Raw genomic sequence first — 10,563 nt, 5'->3', positions numbered from 1 at the left:
ATGATGTGTAACCTATCATGCCCATCCTTGCTCTGTGACATGCCACATGAAACTTTTCCATGCGACTAATTAGTTTTGCAGCATTTTTTTTTTCTTTTGATTTCTCTTATAATTTGTTTTTGTAATTATTTTTTGGTGAAAATTTTGTAATTTTCTCTGGTAGATAACAAAATGCGCTTTTGGCAATTAAGGCAGGGATTGTGGTTCTGGGGGAGACATCTCCCAGTCAGGCCGCCACGCTGACCATTCCACGCTGCGCCGCCTCTCCTCCATTCTTCTTCGGTTTCCTCGGGGAGTCAAGCCCAAGCCTCCAAACCGAGAGGGGGAGAGAGCGGTAGAGACGAGGAGAGGTAAAAAAATTAAAAATAAAACTAAAGCCTTTAAAATAACCGAAAAGGAGTAGCAGCAGTAGTAGAAGGGCTAGAAGAGCTACGAGAGAGAGAGAGAGAGAAAAGGAGAAGAGAAAAAGACGTTGATCGATCGATCCCCGACTCACATTTCACGGGCTTCCATCTCCCAAGCCCTCGCCTTTTTCTCCTCTCCCCTCTTTTCCCCCTTCCTTTCCCCCAGATCCAGCGCCTTCTCCCCCTCCCCATGCCCCCGTCCTCCTTCCCCCACTTCTGAATTCTAGACGTCACAGAGAGAGAGAGGCGAAGAGAGGGAGAGAAAGAGGTTGGTGGCGACGGGGAAGATGGAGATGGGGTCGGGCTCCGGGGAGGGGCACATCAAGGGCGTGCCCACCCACGGCGGCCGCTACGTGCAGTACAATGTGTACGGAAACCTCTTCGAGGTCACCTCCAAGTACGTCCCCCCGATCCGGCCTGTCGGTCGTGGGGCGTACGGCATTGTTTGGTGAGACAAATCCATCTCTCCTCCAATTTATCGATTAATTTACTTCTATGCTTGCATCTCGAATACTTTGTTTTCGACCATGCTCATGAAGTTTGAATTCTTGTACGGATTCTTTGCTGGATTATGAGTTTCCATTTTCTTGTTGTTGGGGAATTAATTCTTCGCTAAATAGATAGTCTTCTTAGCTTTTCTTCGGATTTTAGTTATTAATTGAAGTAAAAGAAAGCGGAAAAATCACTTTTTTATAGGTTGGTTTTATCAGATTGGCAAGCTCTTGGGGAGTGAGGAAATGGATGATTGAAAAGCTAGCGGTAGCTAGCACTCCTGGAATATAGAAAAAAAAAGGGGAAAGAAAGAGGTCTTAAGAAGGGGTTTTTGGATGTTTAACTCTTTACCGGCGTCCTCTGGTGTTTTTTCCGTCATGATCAATGGCTTTTGTTGCCACTGGTGACTTCAGCCTCGCAACGTTACTCAGGACAGTAGTAATAGACAGCGCTACGGGTGTGACACGAATGAGTTCGGGGATGCAATCAGTGAGTTCGCTTTGGTGGATCTCCTATTTGAAGGTAGGAGATTCATCATGTCTAGAATCTGCGAGGCACTCATTTCTTGCACACCTTGATCCCTTATCTCTTGAAATAGGAGTTCCAAGTTCCTAGGGGTCCTTTAGATTGCTGCCCGGACCTGTCTCTGTGCCCACGGATTGGTTTTGAGATTTTTGGTTTATTGAGAGGTTTTGGCTTTACGTGGGGGGTTTTGTCGTTAGTTAGGGACTTCTGGCATTTAGGTCTCGGTTTTAGTGATAAATTCAGGTGTCAGAAATTGCTGAAGGATGGGAGTAGAGATAAGGTTTGTTATTTTATCAGTTGATAATGGGGATCTGTTAAAAGAGATCAGGGTGCTTTGGAAGGCCGAGCAAGCCGGTCATGTACGTAGATGAGAAACCACATTTACAGGAAATGCCCGATGTTGGAGAAGCCCTTTCAAGAGAGTGATCCGGGTCTAGTAGTGCTTCAGTAAAATCAGAAACATAATGAGGCACTTGAGCACCATTTGGGATATTGGTCATAGGATTGGATAGAGATCTCTTGCAAGTCCTTCCTTTATGTCAGAGGCGTTTTGGGGAGTAAGGTGGATCAGGCAGCATGAGTTGATTACTGGTAACCATCACCATCCTCAGGTCAGATGGGTCTTCTCCCAATCCTTTTCTTTGGGGTCAGGTTTTATCGCATTTCAACTTCATACAAAATGGTTCTCAGTCCTCATAAGGAAGATGCTACTGAAATTTTGTTTCAGACTATAGGCCCATGAGATTCCGTAATACCTTGGCTAACCTACTAGCCTTGGTGCTGCTGTTTGATTGTCGATTCCTCTTGGTCCACCTTCCTCAAGGGTAGACTAATTGTAGAGAGTCTAACAATGCATAGGAAGTTGCCCTCTCATATTCTCAGAGAAAGATCTCCAGCATTCTTCTTACACTACACCAAGAAAGCATATGACGTTTCTAAGCTAGAGGTTTCGTCAACATGTGCCAGTTGCTAGAGGGCCTGGGAAAAATTGTATAAGTTTTCTTGGAGAGAAATCTCTTCTGAGTGCACACTCATTTGCAATAGTTTCGCTGGAGGGCTTTCCATTATTGAGGGGGGCTCAGGAAGGGAGACATTCCGTTATTGTCGTACGCATTCTAGTCATAGATATATGTGCTAATAGCCTTGTGACATCTGAAAACAGCAGCCTTCATTTCTGGGCTGGGTAGTACGATAGCCTCTGTGCATATCTTGTTTATATTGCTCTTTCCTTTTTAATGTCTTATATAAGAGATTGAGCTGTTTAAACAACTCCTATTCATTTCTCAACAATTATTTTCCTCCATATCCACCCAAGGTGAAGAGTTTATCTTGAGCAGCTTGATTCTTAAAACTAATTGTTTATTCTCTCTGAAGACTGAATCACCTTTTTTCCTCCTTGTCCCCCAGTGCTGCTATGAATTCACAGACACGAGAAGAGGTTGCGATTAAGAAGATCGGCAATGCATTTGATAACCGGATCGATGCCAAACGGACTTTAAGAGAAATAAAGCTTCTCCGTCACATGGATCATGAAAATGTGAGTTCAACTTACTGGTTGTTGTCTTATGTAACATCTTTTAGCATCCCTCTGATCCTTTTGAATCATGCTATCTGTTTGATTATTGGCAGTTCTATTAATAGTAAATTTTTCCGCAACATCACTTTCAGTTATTCTCTTTGGTACTAGTATCACAGGGTTTCTGAAGTAAGCATTCATCAACTAAGATGAGATTGGCAAGGTTGCCTAACCCGGGTTTTTGATAGAAGTGTGTGGCATTGAAACAATTGATTTCTCCACTTTAAAGGAAACTGTTTCGTCATAGTTCATAATTGTAGAATAACAATATATGGGAAAAAAATACCCTGCCTGTATGACTTTTTAATTAGCTGCTTAACCAGTGCTAAAGCATCTAGTGAGAATTTGTTGGAAGCCACTTTTATGATTTTGCATACTTGTTGCTCGTGCTGGGGTAGGAATCCTGTAATGGTTATCGCTCTGTGTTAGTGTCATATATTTTCTGGTAATAGTGGTTAATACCTCAATGTCATACTGCTCTTTTTGGACACGATCATACTTCTCTTGAGTAGCGATTCTCTATTTGTCCTTCACTGACTGCATATTTCTTTGTTCAAGTAACTGTTAGCTTAATTCTAGATGCTGTTACCAGGGAAGATTTCTGTAAAATTAGAGTACTGCAAGGCAATCATTACTAAAACAATGAAAACTATATAGTTTTTGTTTTTCCTGCTACAATCCATTTGGCAAGGTTCTATTAGAAATGATCTTTTAAAGAATTTCTAGCTATCTAGAATTTATGGTTTCACTGAAGATATTTCATCATTTTCTTCTGCTATACTAATTTTCCTAGCTATGTACTGCTGTAGTTTGGAATGTTTCTAGATGTATTTGTACATGCAGTGCAATATAATGAGTTTCCTCTGGCTTGACATTCATTTCACAGATCTAATGGTTTTTTAACACCGACTGTTTGCAATGCATTTCTGGAAGAAGTGGAGTTTATTTTTGCTCACAATTTCTTTTATATTGTTGCACAGATTTGTTATCATCCTTGTCTTATTGTTGGAATTATTAGTTTATGTGCTGGCTTCCCTTTGTAAAAGAATCCATACAACTTTGGCAACTTGATTGATTCTTGGTCACAGGTTATTGCAATAAAGGATATCATACGCCCTCCAAAAAGGGAAAACTTCAACGATGTCTACATTGTTTATGAATTAATGGACACCGATCTTCATCAGATAATTCGCTCCAATCAGCCATTGACTGATGACCATTGCCAGGTTTGGTGCTTGTGATCTCTCTGGTATTTATTCTAGCGGACTTAGGTAGTTCCATAAATGCATAGTTGGACTTGTTTCTTAAGTTTCATATATCAGATTTGTATACTTCTATGTTACTGGAAGCCTCGTCTGTAGCTTTTACCTGTCCATATTGGTCAATATCAAATACAGACGCTACAATATGCTTCTGCACAGGTTCATGCAATTGACTTGACTCAATTTAAGTTCCCTAACAATTCTAGGCTTGCTTACCATTAGTTGGTTCAGAACTATCCAATTATCATCAAGAAATCCTTCTACCCCAATTTTCAGCTCACTCAAGTTCAATCAATTCAATATGAGGTGGAGAACATAGAATCTGAAAGGGAGAAGATCAAATCAAAGAGGCAAGTTCCTCTCTCCCAAGTAATTATACAATTATGGTTATATATAACTTTTGCCAGGAAGAATCATTTTGTTGAGCATGCAAGTTAAACTTGAAAAATCATTGCTCTAGGGTATCTTTAACAGATCCATACCAAACCTTATAGGGAAGGCATATAGTTTCTCCAAACCTTTTTTCCAATAACACGAGATTTTCATGAATAATCCTAGATAAAGCCATCCAAATGTTTTTGAACGTTGATGCTTTTCTTGGTTTTTTGGACATTCCATGTAATCTAGAGTCCAAACTTATTGTTCTGCTGGTACTGTCACTACTACTTGTTTCCAAAAAAAAAAAAAAATTCCTTGGTAAAATTCGGAAAATATATCTTTCTGATAAAATTTTGAGTAAATTTGTGCATTTGTCTCTTTTAAATAAACATGATTGTTTTAAATTATAATCAACCGCAATTTATAGACAATAGTTCTTACAACTAAATATTTATAGTTTTAGTAAGTGATGTTGATACTTTATTATATATCATCTAGATTATGATATTCAAAGTATTAGATTTAACTATTATGTTGACTTCTTTTTCAAATTTTCATAGATCATTTCTTTGTTTAGAATTGGGAACATAAATTTGATATGGAGGCATTCCAATTGTCTGAGAATGCATGCAGGATAAAGTTAAAGTGCAAGTATTGCTTGCATTATTTCAAAGGAAGCAATATGCGCAAAATGCTGCACTTGGCTTGAATTGGTTGGGTTTAGCCATCGGTGCCCTTCAAAGGTCCAAGATGTATGCTTGGGTTACAAGATATCCTATAAAACACAACAAGCATTAGGATAGTCCTTTAGCATGTTTGGAACTGTACATCTTACTCTTTTGAAGAAGGCTCCAACTAGAGACACTCAAGATGCTCTTGAATACTCTTCTTTTCAGTTTTTTTTTTGGAAAAAAATGAAGAACACATAGATAGTTCCTCCTTGCTTTGATTTTTTTTAATCTAATATCTGAATAAAAGATTTACCTAAATCTTTTGCCTTTTTCGCATGCTGCAAAATTATTCTTGACAGTCCTTGTTATGAGTCCGAATGTTTTTTTTTTTTATATATAAAATCTACAGTAGAAATAGCTTGTAGTATGAACCATAAGTTTGATTCTATGTTAGGAACATATGTTGTTACTATTCTACTTTCCTTTTCCCTTAAGATCTGATTAAATAAGCCTAGATAATGTCATTTATTCAGATTTTTTTAATATGTTGGCGGGATCTAATTCAAGACTTCAAGTCTTATTTTTTTTTCACTGACAATAGTTTCCTTGATTTCATTAATCTAATAGATTTTCTCTTCCATTACTCTTATGTTTGTTTCTCTCCGAACTCTGTTAGCATTATTATTGTTTAACAACTTTTATGAGTACCATCTCCATTATTCTATAAGCTGATCCTCTTTTCAAATTCTTTGCCGTCCTCACTTTTGATGATTATGCGGCAAGCCTGATCCTTATTTTTTCTCCTTCCTCCATTTGCTGGTCCATATAATTTTTACTGTCCCAAAATCTCAAAATCTTCACGGTTTCCTTTCATCACAGTGTTTCTTATGACTGCTGTTTTCCCACTCCAGGCACCTTGCTTTTTTACATTTATCCATGTGCTTCCATTGTTGACTCTTTCATTGAAAGGTTTTTCCATAGACAAACTAAAAGCAATTTTCTTTTCCTGGAAGTTATGTTGAATCCAAACTCTGCATGTGAGTTGCATCTGGAATTTATACACTTTTCTCCTTTTTTTTTTTATTTTAATTTGCTTTCTCATGTTCTATTGCTATTTCTTTTTGCCCCTTCTCATCTCTACCATTCATGATTTCTTTTGTTAAATTTCAAGTTGTTGCCTTTTTTAAATTGAATCAAGAATGAGTACATTCATTTGTTCTATCCCTGTACTATATTTTTAACATTTTTAACCTTAATTGATCAAAACTAGTCTGAGAGGTTAAAAATTAATTCTTTATCATGGTTGTAGAGATTTCCATGAAGCTAGCTGAACTTGCTGTGGCAATAGGGACTGCCAGGCTCTTCCATTGTATTTACTTTTACATCCACTGGATAATTGATATTATCTATTATCTAGTATCTATTTTTTTTTTTGGTTTTATGGTGGTGGTAGACTTGATGTTGCTGTCTTATATGCTACTCATGGAAGCTTTTGTAAAGTTTCGGCTGGTGATTTATATGACAGTATAGTGTGATGCTGGTGCATGATGATACTTTCTGGAATATAAGCATCAGTTATCTTTTATATTACCATCTAATCTAATCATGCATGATTCTCCAATCTACATGGCAGTATTTCCTTTATCAGTTACTTCGTGGGCTGAAATACGTGCATTCAGCACATGTCTTGCACCGAGACCTTAAGCCTAGCAATTTGCTCCTGAATGCAAATTGTGACCTTAAGATAGGAGATTTTGGACTGGCTAGGACAACTTCTGAAACTGACTTCATGACGGAGTATGTCGTCACTCGATGGTACCGGGCACCAGAGTTGCTTCTTAATTGTTCAGAGTATACTGCTGCTATTGATATTTGGTCAGTCGGATGCATACTTGGTGAAATCGTGACTCGAGAGCCACTATTTCCTGGAAAAGACTATGTTCATCAGTTAAGGCTGATAACTGAGGTATGACCTTGAGATATTTCTATGCATAAACATTTTGTAAGGCTGTTTCTCATAGATAAATTCCCAGCTCAACAATAAAGTCTTTTATCAATACAAGCAATCTTATGGCAACTCATGGTTTAAATAGTGTTGAAGAATGATGTTTTTTGTCAGCACTTCTGTAACTAGATGGTCTTCTTTCCCTCCCCCACCATAGCTTTTGGGTTTAGTTCTTCATTTTTTTTTTGTTCCATCCTTTTCTATTTGCAACATTTTACTATGCCCATGAAGACACAATTATATTAGATCAGGCAAGCCATGTCAGTGCAGCATCATTACAAAACACCTATCAAAGATAAACCTCAGCCAGTATCTTGGAAATTCATCAATTTCTATTCACAATCCATGAATACAAAAGAGGTTAATATGTCTACATTTTAGGTAAGTATTGGCAAGTTCAAAGAGCATGTCGGCAATATATTATACCTTCGCGGTTGACATAGTATTATTTCCCCATCAAGAAAAGACAGTATTATTTCAAACATGGTCTCTTTTGCAGTACATGATTTCCAGTCACATTCACTGAGTGACATCATCTCCTCTGCATCTGATTTTTTTCCAGTGTTCAATGTGACAAAAATTTGGTTGCTTTAATGGAACAATAATTTCATTATTCCGTTTTGTGTTTACATTGGTGCATTTAAAATCGTTGGCAAAGTAATATATCATGTCTGATATTGAATTGCTCCAACCATGTAACCTTACTGACAGTTTGGTTTCTAGTCAAATTTTCTGATGGTGCATAGTTTAAGATCATTAAGTTAGTTGCTTCTGCTGATGGATCTGACCTATCTTGAATTGAAATTTGAAAAAAGAAGTGCATGTTCTTGGAGCAACATTAGGTCTGATTATCAGACTAACCACAGTGACATGCTGTATTTTCCCATTGCTATGATGCAGTGGGCTGCAGGCATCTTTGTAAAAGTGCCAAAATTCCATGATTAACCACCATCCATCTATAAGTGGAAATCTGTATCCAGGTTTGCTACTCCACATCAGTCCAAGTTTGTAAAATGTAAGCATGAAGAGATGATACCTCTGGATATAAGATCGGGGAGTTACAGATGCATAGTACAAGAGGCACAATCTAGGAAAAATCTCTCCTTGCAATTTCATGATTGGGAAATTCTTTGGTAATAACAATCATGATTTTGGTTTGTTCATGCTCTTGTTGTTATACATTGTCACTTATCAAACAATATTTTATGGTTAAATTGGTTTGATTTTACTCTCTAACTAATATGAGATTTGGTTTAAAGTTAAGCAAACTCAGTTACCTGAATACCACTTCCCAATCATCATACTATAGATCTTTTTCTAGATCTTTTAGTATCTAGTTAACCCTGACCCTCTCTCTGTGTGTAGCAGAGGGCTTGAATTAATTGAGAGATTTCATTTCTTTGCATTGGTTTTACCTTGCAGAATATATATATATATATATATATATATATATATATATATATATATATATATATATATATATTAATGACTACTTTGTTCTAGCATTACTGTAGAATGTCCCCCTAGTTCAAATTAATGACATTGTGTTTTATCATTCTGAAAAGCTAATAGGTTCACCGGATGACTCGAGCCTTGGGTTTCTTCGAAGTGATAATGCCCGAAGGTATGTGAGGCAGCTCCCTCAATACCCAAGGCAACCATTCCAGGCTAGGTTTCCGACCATGTCTAGTGGAGCTGTTAATTTACTAGAGAGAATGCTGGTGTTCGATCCGAGCAAGAGAATTACAGGTATATCAATATTTGCAAAGGTTCTTGTTTTAATTCAAAACATCTAAAATTTTCAAACTATTGTCTCCCTGCAGTTGATGAGGCTCTCCATCACCCTTACCTGGCATCTCTTCATGATATTAATGATGAACCTGTCTGCCCGGCTCCGTTCAGTTTTGATTTTGAACAGCCATCATTTACTGAAGAAGACATTAAAGAACTCATCTGGAGGGAATCTTTGAAATTCAATCCAGATCCAATGCACTAGGAAATTTTCATGTATGTGGTATATGTTGCTGAAGGTAATTTATAGTATTTGTTACTGTGCCCTTTGAATCAAAATTTCAGCCCCAATAGATAACAAGATGGGCGAGTAGCCTGAAGCCACAAGAAGCCATCTGCCCATTCTACTTCTAGCCTGTCATATTATGAGTTTGAAGTTGATCCAGAGAATGAGACAATAAAGGTGACTTCATATTTCAAAACAAAATACATGTTTTATGTAGGCCTGTGCTTGGGAACTTTCATTTGAGAAACAGATACTGGTTGTGTTAAAATTATGTGGAAATGTGATGTGCCATGTTTGTCAGCCACTGTTCAGCAAATATCATTAATCTATGGTCTTTTAAAAGATTTTATCCATTTACCTCAAGCTATCGGCAAGGATCTAGACAAATAAGTATTTTGGACTATCTTTTGTCACATCAAAACACGACCAACCAGATTACGATGACTTTGTCGGTTGTTCCTTTGGACGGGAGTAGTGCTGTCGGTCGTGGCCGATCCGGCCACGCGTAAAATAGACCACTCCAACTGCTTCGTGGACGAACGTCACAAACCGCTGCCGGAGGCCATGTTCCGGGGAGCTGACCTGGATGCTGAGCACCAGTGGACCGCTGAGGTCCAGCCTCATCGCCGCCTCCGCACAGTAGACATGCATAGGGGCTGCACAGATCCACTTCGCTTAATCTGTCTAAAATTCAATCTCTATTCTTTCCTAAGAATTCAAGAGGAATCAAAGGGATATCTAGCTTAATATTCATGTGAGGTATCTTTTAAGAAAAAAATGATGAGATCCAAAATGATTCATACTGGTTCTGAATTATGAATCGTAGATCAAAATAAACAATATCTCACATGTCGAGTTATGAACCATTGACTGCAATATTGACATTAGAAGAAGAGCATCACCCTCCATGAATTGTGGTGCTTCTTCCGTCTATACATCATTTTGTGGGAGTATACAGATATAGTTTGTAGAGTACACAGATTCTTCTTGATTGAGAAGACTATGTTGTGATGTAGAAGGAAGGATATCATTAGTCCCACATTGATTGGAGTCAAAGAAAAATCTAGTTTATATAGGAAGGGATTATTTTTCCCACGTAAGGTGTTTTTTAAGGAAAAAAATCGTGAGGCTCAAAATGATCCATACAGACTTCGGACTATAGACCATAAGTTAAAGTGGACAATACCTCACATGCCGAGCCACGAGCTCTTAACTGTAATTATGATTCGTGAC

General features: G+C 37.8%; 1 protein-coding gene across 2 annotated transcripts; it reads left to right on the top strand.

Moving 5' to 3' along the window:
* The first annotated feature begins 229 nt into the window (after positions 1-229).
* On the top strand, positions 230-9,634 carry LOC105054967 (mitogen-activated protein kinase 2). 2 transcript variants are annotated; one of them, XM_010936636.4, is made up of 6 exons: positions 230-350; positions 2,829-2,958; positions 4,086-4,223; positions 6,942-7,274; positions 8,879-9,062; positions 9,137-9,634. In XM_010936636.4, the coding sequence occupies exons 2-6, from the start codon at positions 2,836-2,838 to the stop codon at positions 9,307-9,309; spliced, it is 951 nt and encodes a 316-aa protein (XP_010934938.1). In that variant the 5' UTR covers positions 230-350; positions 2,829-2,835; the 3' UTR covers positions 9,310-9,634. The 2 variants fall into 2 exon arrangements, with proteins under 2 accessions (XP_010934938.1, XP_073102686.1); XM_073246585.1 differs by lacking the exon at positions 230-350 and adding an exon at positions 368-852.
* Positions 9,635-10,563: the final 929 nt, after the last annotated feature.

Source organism: Elaeis guineensis, chromosome 12, assembly GCF_000442705.2.
Source record: "Elaeis guineensis isolate ETL-2024a chromosome 12, EG11, whole genome shotgun sequence".
Classification (NCBI taxonomy): Eukaryota; Viridiplantae; Streptophyta; class Magnoliopsida; order Arecales; family Arecaceae; genus Elaeis; species Elaeis guineensis.
The sequence above is the reverse complement of the archived record's forward strand: the minus strand, read 5'-3'. Positions and strand labels throughout refer to the sequence as shown.

What these genes read in the sequence shown, in the direction of transcription:
- LOC105054967 (XM_073246585.1), top strand. Translation starts at nt 692, where the DNA reads ATGGAGATGGGGTCGGGCTCCGGGGAGGGGCACATCAAGGGCGTGCCC. An exon ending in GTCACATGGATCATGAAAAT is followed by an intron (nt 2,959 to 4,085) that starts GTGAGTTCAACT and finishes TCTTGGTCACAG; the next exon opens with GTTATTGCAATAAAGGATAT. An exon ending in TGACTGATGACCATTGCCAG is followed by an intron (nt 4,224 to 6,941) that starts GTTTGGTGCTTG and finishes TCTACATGGCAG; the next exon opens with TATTTCCTTTATCAGTTACT.